Consider the following 14,613-nt stretch of genomic DNA (forward strand, 5'->3'; position numbering starts at 1 on the left):
GCTCAGTGGGTTAAGGATCTGACATTGCCTTGAGCTGTGGTGTAGGTCGCAGACATAGCTCGGATCTGGCATTGCTATGGCTCTGGTGTAGGCCGGCGGCTACAGCTCTGATTAGGCCCCTAGCCTGGGAACCTCCATATGCTGTGGGTGTGGCCCTAAAAAGACAAAAGACCAAAAAAAAAAAAAAAGAGAGAGAAGACTTGTGGCTGCCAAGGGGGAGGGGGAGGGAAGGACTGGGAGTTTGGGGTTGGTAGATGAAAATTATTGCATTTAGAATGGATAAGCAATGAGGTCCTCCTACTGACCTCAGGGAACTATATTCAGTCTCCTGGGATAGACCTCGATGGAAGATAATATGAGAAAGGGAATGTATATATACATGTGCCTGGGTTGCTTTGCTGTATAGCAGAAATCGGCACAACACTGTAAATCAACTATACTTAAATAAATAATAAGACATAAATGAACTTATTTACAAAACAGAAACAGACTCACAGACATAGAAAAACAAACTTATGGGGAGTTCCCGTCGTGGCTTGGCAGTTACCGAATCTGACCAGCGTCCACGAGGACCCAGGTTCAATCCCTGGCCTTGCTCAGTGGGTTAAGGATCCAGGATTGCCATGAGCTGTCATGTAGGTCCCAGATGTGGCTCGGATCCCTCACTGCTGTGGCTGTGGTGTAGGCCGGCAGCTACAGCTCCAATTCGACCCCTAGCTTGGGAACTTCCGTATGCCTCGGGTATGGCCCTTAACAGATGAAAAAAAAACAAACTAATGTTACCAAAAGAGAAGGGGGGTAGGGATAAAATCAGGAATATGGGATTAACAGATATACACTGCTGCATATAAAATAGATAACAAAGATTTACTGTATAACACAGGGAATTATACTCAATGTTTTGTAATAACCTATAATGGAAAAGAATAAATAAATAAATAAATATATATATATATATATATATATACACACACACATATGTATAACTAAATAACTTTTCTGTACACCTGAAACACAATACTATAAATCAATTATACTTCCATAAAAATTAATTTAAAATAAATTATTATCTGAGAGTAAAGATGAAATAAACAATGTCATATATTCAAGACATTAAAAAGAATTTTATCCATAGAACTTCATTGAAAAAAGTACCCAAAAACATATGTTCTTTGGCAATATGGAAAATAAACCTGTTAAGAGTAGGCATCAAGAAAAAAAAATTTTAATTAATTTAAAAAGGAGTTCCCGTTGAGGCGCAGCAAAAATGAATCCGACTAGTACCCATGAGGATGCAGGTTCAATCCCTGGCCTCACTCAGTGGGTTAAGGATCCGGCATTTCTCTGAGCTGTGGTGTAGGCCGCAGATGCTGCTCTGATCCAGAGTTGCTGTGGCTGTGGTGTAGGCCGGCAGCTATAGCTCCAACTGGACACCCAGCCTGGGAACTTCCATATGCCACAGGTGCCGCCCTATAAAGCAAAATAAAATAAAATTAAAAAGAGTAGGCAGCAAGCAACAATTTTTTAATGCAATGACATATAAGAAAGAAGACAGCACTCAGAAACTCAGACGTGGCTTTTCAGTATGAGAAAAAAAATAACTGAATTTAAAATGATTTCATGGAGATAAAAACATAAATTTGACAAGCAAGCCTATATGGATGGAATAAATACAACCTAGATTTACTAAAAGTTCTTCAAAGAGGCAGTCACATGCAGGATGCTGCATACATAAATTATGCTCAATCACTGAAATCAAAACAGGATATTTAACCAAGCAAGTCAAATTCTTAAATAAAATAATGAAAAACAATTACCTGATAACTTAGAAACTTCCAAAACGCCTTGTCAACCTCAGGACTTTTTCATAAAATGGGAACATTATAAAAAGTTTACAGATACAAATGTTCTCTGCTTAAAACAGGAAGAACTTAAAATGTTGGTGAATAAATCATTCGCAAATTGGATGTTTGCCATGGGTTTTGTTTGTTTGTTGTTTGGGCTTTTTTTTTTTTTTTGGTCCTTTGTCTTTTTAGGGCCGCACCCGCGCATATGGAGGATCCCAGGCTAGGGGAATTGGAGCTGTAGCCGCCAGCCTACACCACAGCCACAGCAACCCTAGATCCAAGACGCGTCTGGGACCAACACCACAGCTCACGGCAACACCGGATCCTTAACCCACTGAGCGAGGCCAGGGATCGAACCCTCAACCTCATAGTTGCTAGTCGGGTTCCTTAACCACTGAACCACGACGGGAACTCCGGGTTGTTTTTTTTGTTTTTGGTTTGTTTGGTTTTTTGTTTTGTTTTGTTTTGTTTTGTTTTGTTTTGTTTGTCTCTCAGGCCATTCTATGTCCCGGTTGTTTTGTTTCCGTAAAGATCTGAGTAAGTAACCATACACACATGACCTCCTGCAAGATTACAAGGATCTCGCCCAGCTGAACTGTTTACATCTAAAACAATTTTTCTGTCTCTCTCCCCCAGCCCCGCCCCCTTTTTCAAACCAGATAAACACTATCCTGGCTGGCACGGAAGTTCCAAACACAAGTTCTCATTTCCAGAAGTTTAAAAAGTTGTAAGGGCGTGAAGCCCACCCTGGCGCAGAAGCCAGGTGGGGGCTCGAGAGTCCTGGGCTGATCCGAGTCCTGACCCTGTCCCACTTTGAAGCCCTGGAGACCGAAACCTCACCTTTGGAAGCAGCCCTAGCGGTAAGCAATGAGCGCAAAAGTACCCCCAAACAAGACGCAAAGACGTACCTGCGCACCCGGCAAAGCCTGAACCAGGTCCCGGTTGCCCGCGCCCGGAGCGAACTCGGCAGAGGCTGCCAGGGAGCACAGAGCAGCGGACGAGGCGGGCGGTCCTTCGGCAACCCGGGCCCCGCCCCCCAAGGCCCCGCCCGCCCCCGCCCTCGGGGACGCCGCAACCCGCAGCGGGAGTAAACCTCCGACGGCGACCCCCTCGGAGACTGTAAGGCGCTGGGCCCCGCCGCGGCTCGCGGGCACCCGGACGCCGTGGGCTGGGCGTACCTCGGCCGCGCCAGGTCCCCTTCCTGGAGGCCCAAGGTGTGGTGTCCGCCCGGACCCGGCTGCGGGATCGTGGACTCCCTCGCATCCCGAAGCTCCCCTCGCCCCCCCGGCCCGCGCTGCGATTCCGCCCCGTGCCGCCGACTGGGAAGCGGGGACTCCCGGCGCCCGCGTCCGTGCAGCAGCCACCCTCGGGGGCCGCCAGACCCGGGGAGCCCTGCCGAGCAAGGATGCCTGGAACGTACCTTTGGCCCGACGTACTGCGAGGCCGCTCAGTCGCAGCCTGGCCGCGCCTTTTGCCGCCACCGGCCGGCACTCGCCCCGCGCCGCGGAAGAGGGGACAGACCCGTCCGCGCCTGTGGCGGGGGCCCCCGCCTCCACTCTTCCCTGCGGGCTCCGTGGGGGTGACCGTAAATCAGGTCGTGCTCCGACCGCCGCCTCCTGCCAGGCCCGGGTTGGAGAGGGCACTGGGGCCTGGGTGGGTGGAGATGTTCGAAGCCCCGGTGTGGGATTTCCCCAAACACCAAGGCAGATTTTGAAACCAGAGAGAAGGCTTATTACCCAACTGGTGTTTTCTTGAAGCCACGGGCAGCCTCGTATTACCCTGCAGCACACCGTATTTAAACTCCACTTCCCGGTTTTTCTCCATCCTTGGAAGCCGCAGCGAGAGGCTCTCCAATCCCGCCTCCCACCGCCCCGCCTCCATAGCCCCGCCCCACAACCCCGCCCCCTTTTCCACGCCGTTCAGGGATCAATTGTCTCTGGGGTCCACCTCCACCTGGAAGTCTACGTTCTCCTGTATTAAAATAACTCACCAATCGCTACCCAGACCAAAGCAGCAAGATTTTGCCTGGCTGAATGAGTCTCTGATGTTGGTGACTGCCTCTTAACCCTCACATAGGGTATGACAAAGCGCCAAGATTGCTAAGACTGCACACAAAAATGGGTCAACATTAAAGGCAACTGCTGTTGAACTTGGCTATCTCACAGCAGAGCAGTTTGATGAGTGGGTAAAACCTAAGGACATGCTGGGTCCAAAGTGATTTAATAAATTTGTAATAAAAATGGCAAAAAAAAAAAAAAAAGATTTTGCCTGGGGAGCAGAAAAGGATTGCCCGGATTTTTTCAAAAATGTCAACTCTGGGGCAGTCTCCCGTCCTTAGTCCTTGCTCTCCCCGTGAAAAGATGTGGGCTTCCGCTCACAGCTAAGATTTCGAACCTACGCCCTTCCCTTGCGCAGTCCCATCTGTTTCTCAAAGTGAGTAATTCCCCAAACAGTCTTAGATTGACTTTCTTCATTGCCATGGAAACCTGTGAGGCATGTTCAGAAGGGAAACAAGCTGCTTTTTAGAAATTCTGCTGCCTTCATAAACTACATTTTCTTTTCACAATTACATCTGACCTTCCCAGACCGAGATTGGCGGCTGAAGAAGCAGGCTCGTTCCTCTTTTACACAGGAGGAAATGCCATGCAAATCATAAATGGCAGAATTGAGATTTGAAACAAAAGTTCTACCCTCCGCCCAGGGTTCTTTCTGTGACCCTATTTCACATGCCTAGTTCTCATTAAAGGTTCCAACCCCGGGCGAACTTAATCTATAGGCATTAATGTGAACTCGAGAGGGTGGAATCTAGTTTTCTATACAGTTTACTGACTCCCGTGTAGATGTTCTGGACCATCTCAGACCATTCTTCGCCAGCCGTCTGAAATATTTTCTTTTATTACTTCAAACTTTCCACTTCTCTTCCTCCTGATTACTCAAGTGCGTCTTTAACAAACTTCTTCCTTTTTTTTTTTTTCCTTAGCCCCGAGGCTAAAACACTCTGTACTTTCTCTACGTATCTTTCCTGGTTGAAAGGTCTAGATTGACTGACGCTGTTGCTTTGTAATCCCAAAGTCAATTCAAATAGCTGGAAAAGTTTGTAGAAATCATTTACCCACAAACTGTTACCAGAGTTACCTACAGACTGGGAAGATTCTTCTACACTCTCAGCAGAGCTATTAGCACATTGTACTCTGGGGCATTCTTCCCCGTGTTCAGGGCTTAATGTGTTCAAAGCATTCTCAAATAAATCTTTTCTCCTAATAACACATGAAATAAATAGTTCTGGAGTTCCCATCGTGGCTCAGTGGGTTAAGGATCTGGCATTGCTGCAAGCTGTGGCATAGGTCATAGACACGGCTCGGATCTGGCATTGCCGTGGCTGTGGTGTAGGCCTGCAGCAAGTCTGATTCAACCCCTGGCCTGGAAACTTCCATATGCCACAGGTGCGACCATGAAAAGAGTAAATAAATAAGTAAAAAGTTCTGATATTATTACACCTTCAGTTCAAGTGATTAAAGAACTTGCCTCATGGAAACAACCTACATGTCCATTGACAGAGGAGTGGATCAAGAAGATGTGGTACATATACACAATGGAATATTACTCAGCCATTACAAGGAATGAAATAATGGCATTTTTAGCAACACGGATGGACCTAGAAATTATCATGCTAAGTGAAGTCATGAGACGCCAATGAGATGCCAACATCAAATGCTGTCACTGACATGTGGAATCTGAAAAAAGAGCACAATGAACTTCTTTGCAGAACAGATACTGACTTACAGATTTTGAAAAACGTATGGTTTCCAAAGGAGACAGGTTGGGGAATGGGGGGATGTGCTGGGGGTGTGGGATGCAAATCCTATAAAACTGTATTGTGATGATCATTGTACAACTATAAATGTAATAAATTCATTGAGTAATTTAAAAAAAACACAAAGTTTAACTCCCCCCCCCCCCCAAAAAAGAACTTGCCTCAAGTCACATGGCTTGGCAAGTAGCAAATCCCAGGTTAGACTCCGAAACTCCCTACCTTCTTTGCTTTGCTTTTTTTTTTTTTACCATAGATGGCAGTTTTTTATTCTTATGACATAAGCAAGGAGAAAAACCTCACATTCATATGAAAAATTCCAACTAGACTCACAGGAATTCAGTCTTTATTTGTAATGGAAAGTCCCAGCCTCCCGTCACAGTCCAGGGCACATCCATGTCCACACCCGCACTCACGCTCAGGCAGCGCCAGGCTGGGGGTCCTGGACCAACAGTCCTGCCCGTAGAACTGAGGCAAACTAGCTCAGAGTGCTGACCTAAGATGGTCCACCTGACGTTAGACCCGTGCCCCACCCCCCTCCCTTCCGGGCATGTGTTCGAGGTTCAGGTCCCTCCTCAGCTCCACACACAACAGTGGGGAGTGGAGCTCTCCTTGGGGGTGGGGGGCGCCAGCAGACATTCACCCTCAGTCACAAAGGGGAGGGGGACTAGTTACATCTATGTCACGTTTATAAAATAAGAATTACATTCTGTGTTTCCAGAAGGAGCTCCAGTCCCTTGGAAAAGCTGCCTGGGACAGCATTTGAGCCTCTCCTTCACACAGGCGTAACTTAACTATACAGCTAATTTCTAGTCAATAGCATTTATACTTAACCACCTAAATGAACCAAGCTTGAAGGAATTTAAAAGGCAATGTAGCTTAAATACGGAAATAAATATTGTATTTTGTTAAAAAAACGTTTACATATTTTTTTCTTTTAATTTACACACACGCATTCATACTTCTCCCAAAGAGGATGGGCCAGGCAGTGAGGCTCTTGGGCCTGGGGTACGTGGTCTGGGGACAAAGAAAGGAAGGGGCCAGGGGAGTAAGGTACACTTTTAAAATGTGGCTTATTTTAGGTTTTCTAACTTACACTACAGGTGATCCGGCCTACAGTGAGGTTAGGCAGGTGGGAAAGAGAGAGGGAAGAGGGTTTTGCTTCTCGGCCCCATCCTCCTAGGCTGCCAGCCCTTTAAGTCAAAACGCCATGTGAAAATTCAAGATTTGGCACTTGCAGCCATAAAGCGGTGCTACTTTCCACATTCAATTAGCGAGGCCCCAGAAACTTGAGAAACAGTTACGTCTGGCACGACCAACATGCCACCACTCATATAATTCAACTCTTCCTCCAAACTTGATTCAAAGAGCAACAGACATAGCATCGGACAAAGTAACACAAGACAAGGCTTTAAACATATGACCCTGGAGAGGCAGACAAGCCCAGGGAGGCCAACAGGGAAGGTGGGTGAGGAGGCAGCTGAAAGCAGCCGCAGGCATCCTGCCTGTTCCGAGATTTTCCCTTTCCCAGAGTGAGGTGTCACCCCTGGATCTGCCAGGCTAACAGTCTTGAGCCACCAAGCTTTTGGGGGGCCAAACTGGCAGAGAGGGTTGGAGATGAAACAGCAGCTTGGGACTTGGCAGGAGCAGCACCCATTGGGGTCTCCAAGGCAAAGCTAGATTCAGGATTATTCTAAAGGGAATTGATCCTGCAAGGAGTTGGTGAGGGACGAAGCCGCAGGAATGGGGGAACCGAGTCTTCTAATGGGACAAGAGGGGGAGAAGCACTTTTTATAGCCAAGCCAAGCAAGGTAAAGCCATAGGGATGAGCCGCTTCCCCCAAACCCATCAAATGTGTATCAGAGATGCAAGTGATGTGGGCTCTACCTGCCACCCGCCAGCAGAGGTGGCTCTCAGGGAAACGGCGGGGAAGGGAAGCGCCTGACTAAGCTTATACACTACTCGAGCGTCAGGGAAGGAAGAGGGCGATATGTACAGGTGTTTCTTTAGTTCTCTCCAGCCTCACCAGTGGGACTGTTCAAGTAAGGTCACAGGCTTCTGCCCTGCCATGTCCTTCCTGCGTCCCCCTCCCCCCAGTGGCCTGGGGCCTCTGCTTCCTGCAAGAGAGGGAATGGCCCCTGCAGTTGCCACTCCCACCCCAGTGGCTGAAGCCAGACTGGTTCCAGGTAGCTCTGCTTTAAGGAACTAGAAGATGAGAGGCTCTTTCTGGCAGGTGCCGAGGTCCAGATGTGGGTGGGGGTGGGGCGGGGGTGGGGGAAGGTCCAGGAGCTGCTTCTTGGGAGTGTGCTGCCTCCGGGGCTATGGCTGTTGCTGAGCCCCTGGGGGCTTGGATCCCGCACCAATGGAAAAGGAAGGGGAAGCAGATCCAAAAGGTCCAACTCCAACAAAGCCCTGGGTGGATGTTGAGGATGCCCCAAAGGAGAGGCTGCTGCCCGATGTGCCCACCCCAGGGGCAGGGGCACTCTGACCAAAGGTGGGCCAGGCAGTGCCTCCAAACACAGGCTTGCTGTCCAGCGTGCTGGCCATACTGAAGGCAAAGGATGCGTTCTGGCTGGGAGCGCCCAGGCTGTTCCGGCTCAAGCCTCCCCCAAAAGGGATCATGTTGCCAGTGGGCCCACTCTGTCCTACCCCGAAGCTGAAAGCTCCCGAGGCAGAGCTGGTGCCTGGGGTGGCCACACAGATCTCAAAGCCTCCGCCGCCGCCGGCTGGGGCTGGGGGCTGGGGCTGCCAATTCCCCAAATTTGAAGGGACATGGTGTTATGCTGCCCAACACAGAGCTACTGGTCCCACTGCCGGTGGTCTGGGTTGTAGCTCCTAAGCCAGAGGTGGTGGCTGCACCAAAGGAGAAGGTGCTGCCAAAGGCTGGCTGGGTGCTGGCAGGGGTGCCAAAGACAGAGGCTGTGGCTTTCAGGTCACCAAAAGCAGACTGCGTGGTGCTGCCAAAGGCTGGCTGGGCTGGGGCTGGCACTGGAGTTGCAGTCAGGGTGGGGGCTGCAGCATTTTCAAAAGTGAAGGAGCTGCCAAAGCTGGGGACAAGGGCTGGTGTGGCAGCCCCCTGCTGATGCCCATCCGTGGCCCCGAAGCTGGGCTGGGGGTTGGCTCCCGGGTATAATGGGAGAGAGGGCTTGGCACTTGAGCCAAACGGAATGTTGAATGCCGGGGCGGTGGGGCTACTGAAAGTCAGCATGGGCTGGCTGGTGGTGGCCTGGGTGGAGGCTGTAAGGGTGCTGCCAAAACCACTAAAGCCAGCAGTGCTGCTGCTGCTGCTGGCGGCTGTCTGAGCAGCACTGGGAAGGGACTGGCCAAAGGCGGTGACTGATGTTGAAGTAGGCATGGTGGGAGGCTTACCAAACTGGAATATGGAGCCCACAGCTGGGGTGAAGCTGGCATCAGAGGCAGGGGGAGTCCCAAAAAGGAAGGGCTGCGAGGTGGCAACAGTGGTGCTAGTCACGGTGCTCAGGGTGCTGGTCATGCTGCTCACACAGAAGCTGAATGTGGGCTTCAGGGCAGAATCTGTGGAGGTGCTCACTGTGGTCACAGAAGCCGCTGCAGGGGTGGCACTGGCCTGGCTATTGAAGAGAGGGGTGCTCGTAGTAGTGGCTGGAGGAGCTGTTTGCTGGAAAGAGAAGGGAGTTAATACGGGCGCGGATGCAGGAGGCCCCATGGTACTAAAGACAGGTTTGAAAGTGAGGGATGGGCTGCTGGTAGTCATGGGGAGGGCTGAGCTGGAAGATGCTGTGGCTGTGACCTTGGAAGGGCTAGAGGGCAAGGGGCCCTCCTTCTCACTTTTGGGAGGGGGCAGAAAAATGGGATTGAACATGGGAGATGCTGAAAACACAGCAGAAGGGTTAGCAGATGGGGTGCTCAGCATTTCAAAAGGAATGTTCTGCTTGGGGGTCGGAGATGGGGCAGACGGGGCTTGGGATTTGGCAGATGTCTCAGCCTGAGGGGCCGGAGGGGCCTTGGTGGTGTCAGTGACTAGTCCTGTGGAAGAAACAGGGGTCAGTCCCAAGAAAGTGGCTGTAGATTTGAAGTCTGAGGAGGTGCCCAGAAGAGGTCCTGACTGTGAAGAGCCAAGAGGGGCCAGAGGGCTGGGTGTCTTCAGAGGTGAATGGACCGCAGTGGTTGCCATGCCAGCAGATTCGGGGAAGGATGGTAGGCCTGGGGAGCTCTGTGTCTTCTTCAAGCTCTCCAACAGTGGGTTAGCACTTGGGGCTGGGAGGGAGGCTGTGGAGGCAGCAGAGTCAGCAGCAGGCAGGGTGAGAGTGAAGAAAGGCTGACTACTGGTAGGTGGGCTCTCAGGGACAGAGGTCGAGGCAGTATCAGTCTTATCCTCCAAGATCTTGTTAAACCATTGTAACAAAGCTTTCTTTTCCAAATCTAAGTCTTCAGCAGTGACTGAATAACCAAGCTGGGGAGGCGGAGGCAAGATCAGCGGGTCCCCTCGCCGGGATGGCAGCAGCTGAACCTTCCGCTTACGCTGCCCTGAGCTGCCAGGTGTTGATGGGAAATTCCATGAGTTCTGTTTCTTCCACGTGGTTGTATCTGCCACCTTCTCTCCCTGGGACTTCTTGTCTGTTACCAGTGGAGTTGCAGAGCTAGAATGATGAGAAAGTTCCTCTTCTCTTCTTTTCTTTGCTGGCCTCTCTGGAGTCTGGGAGTGGGATGAAGCGGAGCTAGAGAAGGGAGATGAGCTAGGACCACTCCTCTTCCGCAGCTGAGAGAGACCTCCAGTAGAACTGTAAGAACTGGTAATGGCATTGCGGCTGGAGCTGGGGATGCCGGCTGTGTACGTGCTTGTCAAGGAGCTCAGAGAAGAGGCGCGTGATCTCTTATTTAAGGGGTCATCTGAGCTCTGGGAATTGAGATCTCTCTTCAGAGACCCAGGCTTCGGCACAAAAGAGGCAGGGACTCCATTGGCCACCACCGGCTGGAATGCTGAATGCCCACCCCCACTGCTATCATGGCGCCTTCTTTTAGCTTCCTGGCCATCAGCAAATGTTTGGTCTTCTTCCTCCACTGTCCTTTTCCTCCTCTCTTTGAGGGCACTCGGTACAGTCTCCTTTGCACACGGATCTGGGGCGCTAGTTGATGGTGAGGACAGCGTTGAGCTGATACCCTGCTCTGGTAGATGGGAACGAGTCAATTTGCTATCCGGGGGAGCAATCCTCACTGTCACTGGGCTGCACACCACTTTGGAATTGCGAGCAGATAGCACCGTCTTCTTGGGACAACCATTCCAGCACACCGTGGGAAGGACCCCCGGCAAGGAATAGCGGGCCTGCTGGATTGGATATCTTCGAGGTGTTATTACAAACCGATGTGATGAAGTCCCACAGGCCAGGTGGGAAGACCTCCTAGGGGGTCGGAGAAGAGGAGTGGGGCGGGAGGGGAGAGTATGAGCGCGGTGGGGATGGGCTGATGGAGCCGGCGGCGCGGTGCCGGCGGCCGGGCGGCGGCCGGGCCTCTCCCGCACGTCCCTGGCCTCCGGGGTGGAGGCAGGCTGCGGGGGGGCGGGCTTGGACAGGTAATTGCCCATGAGGAGCAGTTCACGGGGTCGGGTCCTTCCGAGTAGGCTCCGCGGCTCTAGGAGATTTCCGTTTACTGCGCACTTGGCCGACGGCGAGGCGAGCAGTGTTCGCTGACGGCGCGCGCTCCGAACGAACGAGTAGGGAGAAGGCGCGCGAACCTCGGGGATCGAGGCTCGGTCCCCACCAGGCCGCGGAGCCAGGCCCGCGCAGCCGCCGCCGGCAGCAAGTACAGCACGAGGCCGAGCAGCGTCGCCCCGGCCCGACGGTCCTTGACCCTCGCTAACAGCCGCCACTGGTCGCCTCTTCCAGCCGGAAACATCCTCCCTAGCTTCTTTTCAACGTGAAATGGGACCTCCTTTAACTCCCTCCCTACCAAACTTAAGTTAGAAAATCAGAGCTCCTGTCATGACTCAGCAGAAACATATCCGACTACTATCCATGAGGACGCGGGTTCGATCCCTAGCCTCGCTCAGTGGATTAAGGATCTGGCGTTGCCCTGAGCTGTGGTGGCGGACGCACTTGTATCTGGCGTTGCTGTGGCTGTGGCCTAGGCCAGTGGCTGCAGCTCCAATTCAACCTCTAGCCTGAGAACCTCCATATGCCGCGGGTGCAGCCCTAGAAAAACAAAAAGACGAAAACAAAGGAAGAAAGAAAATGCACACAATATGAAAAGGTATTCAGTAAAAGATAACTCTCAGTATCTGTATTTTTGAGAATCTGACCAATTCTACAATGACGTTATCAGAAAGCATAGTCTGTGTTTTGATCATATAAAATAGTTTGTAATAGTTAAGTAAAATAATAAGCAATGCATCCATCAAAAATCACTTAAGGAGGAGTTCTGGGTGTGGCTGAACTGTGACCCTACAATGGATGGGTACAGTGGGGTCCGGTTCTCCCTAACTGTCCATCTGTCCAATGGTCAAGATTGGCTTTTAAAAAGTTAGGATGCTATAACTTGTGTGTGTTGTCAGAAATAATACTTTAGAGGGATTTAAAAACATTCTTGCTGTGAAAATATAGCAGGGAGGCAGCGTACGCTGTGATAGCAGTAGAGCCCATGGGCTCACTTGCATTATCTCCCCTGAGTTTATCATCTCTGTAAAATGAACTTAAAAGTGTTATTGTGTGGAGTTCCTGTTGTGGCACAGCAGAAATGAATCCTACTAAGTATCCATGAGGACTCCGGTTCGATCCCTGGCCTTGCTCAGTGGGTTAAGGATCCAGCATTGCCATGAACTGTGGTGTAGGTCGCAGATGCGGCTCAGATCTGGCATTGCTGTGGCTGTGGTGTAGGCTGGCAGCTGTAGCTCCGATTCAACCCCTAGCTTGGGAACCTCCATATGCCGTGGGTGTGGCCCTAAAAAGACAAAAAATTAAAATAAATGTTTTAAAGTACACAGTGATGGGGTGAAGGAGAAGAGAAAGCAGATCACAACTCTACTGAGGAACTCCGAACACATGAAACCACAGAGCTCAAAGCTGTGTTGGCGGAGCACAAAAATTAAATAATGTGACTGAGTGTGGACATCTAGGAGGGTTTTACTCCTCCACTCTTTCCTCAAAAGCATTTGTTTCTAATCTTAAACAGCTAACAGTCACCGCTCAAATAATCCCAAATCCATCTCGTCTCTGGCCCGCTAAGGGCATGATGTGACTCAAACCCAGGGACATGGGCTGTGTGAGCACTGCCTCTCTAGGTTCAGCCTGTTACAAAGTATAACTAGGGGTCAGTGCGTACGAGTCAGGGTCACAGACAAGAATGTTGCTGGTCTGTATCATTGGCCCCCTCTCTACAAAGGAATTCCCAAATCATGTATGATGATACAAGGATTTCCTACATGTGTGTAAGTATCTTTCAAAGCCTGCAGGGTACTGTCCTCTTGGCCATCATATGGGCAGTCATCCTTGACCCAGAAAGTTTCTGGATATAATTTCTGGAAGACTTAAAATTAGTATTTACATTAACATTTTATATTAAAGAATTTAGAAATATTTTATTTTTATAAACATGTTTTTGAAAATTTGGCCTATTAGATTTAAGATCAGGCTTGTAATTCCAATTTAAGATGTATACTTCATTTATACTTGTGATTTTATTTTTTTTAATTTTTAAATTTTTTTATTTTTATCTTTTTGCCTTTTCTAGGGCAGCTCCCTCGGCATATGGAGGTGCCCAGGCTAGGGGTTGAATTGGAGCTACAACTGCTGGCCTACACCAGAGCCACAGCAACGCGGGATCCGAGCCGCGTCTGCAACCTACACCACAGCTCACGGCAACGCCGGATCCTTAACCCACTGAGCAAAGCCAGGGATCGAACCCGCAACCTCATGGTTCCCAGTCGGATTCGTTAACCACTGAGCCATGACAGGAACTCCTATTTTTTTTAATTTTTAAAAATGTATTTTATTCACATATAGCTGATTTACAATGTTGTGTTAATTTCTGCAAAGGGATTCAGGTATACATACATGTATATTCTTTTCCATTATGGTTTATCACAGGATATTGAATAGAGTTTCCTGTGAGAGATATATATATATATGTATAGTAGAACCTTGTTGTTTATCCTTTCTGTATGTAATAGTTTGCATGATATAGTTTGCTAATCCAAAACTCCCAATCCATCCCTCCCCCACTGCCCTCCCCCTTGGCCACCAAAATCTGTTCTCTATGTCTGTGAGTCTGTTTTGTAGATAAATTCACTGTGTCATATTTTAGATTCCTATACTAGTGATTTTTAAGTTAAAATTTGTCATTGCTGGTAGAAGCATTCATCATATATTGAGTCATTTGAGAGAGCTTAAAGTTTACCATATTTAAAAGCATATTACAAGAATTATTTGAGGAGTTCCCTGTCAGTCTAGTGGTTAAGGATCCAGTGTTGTCACTGCTGTGGCTCAGGTGCCATCCCTGGACCAGGAATTTCCATATGCCCAGGCATGGCAAAAAAAAAAAAAAAAAAAATTTAAGAACTCAGCGAAGTTTTATTAATTGAAACAACTAAGACACTTAAAGAGAACATCAAATATATTACATATATAAATGCTACTTAACCTATTTAAAAGTTTAATTAGCTAAGCTTATAAATAGGATCAAACAAAAGCCAAAGTCCCTTTTTTTTATTTATTTATTTACTTATTTGTTTAGTTCATTTTTGTCTTTTTAGGGCTGCACCCGTGGTATATAGAGGTTCCCAGGCTAGGGGTCGAATGGGGGAGCTATAGCTGCTGGCCTACACCACAGCTCACCACAACACTGGATCCTTTAACCCACTGGGTAAGGCCAGGAATCGAACCCCCATCCTCATGAGTACTAGTCGGATTCGTTTCTGCTGCACCACAATGGGAACTCCCAAAGTCCCTTTTAAATTTTTTTTTTTAATTTGTTGTTGTTGTTGTT

The 14,613-nt window shown here is 49.2% G+C and overlaps 1 protein-coding gene across 1 annotated transcript; it reads right to left on the reverse strand.

Moving 5' to 3' along the window:
* Positions 1 to 7,863: 7,863 nt before the first annotated feature.
* Positions 7,864 to 11,529, reverse strand: LOC125137450 (nuclear envelope pore membrane protein POM 121C-like). Its single transcript, XM_047798130.1, is given in 4 exon segments — positions 7,864 to 8,379; positions 8,381 to 11,351; positions 11,353 to 11,403; positions 11,405 to 11,529. Coding segments are annotated over 4 exon segments (3,663 nt in total).
* Positions 11,530 to 14,613: the final 3,084 nt, after the last annotated feature.

Source organism: Phacochoerus africanus, chromosome 10, assembly GCF_016906955.1.
Source record: "Phacochoerus africanus isolate WHEZ1 chromosome 10, ROS_Pafr_v1, whole genome shotgun sequence".
In the NCBI taxonomy this organism is placed as follows: domain Eukaryota; kingdom Metazoa; phylum Chordata; class Mammalia; order Artiodactyla; family Suidae; genus Phacochoerus; species Phacochoerus africanus.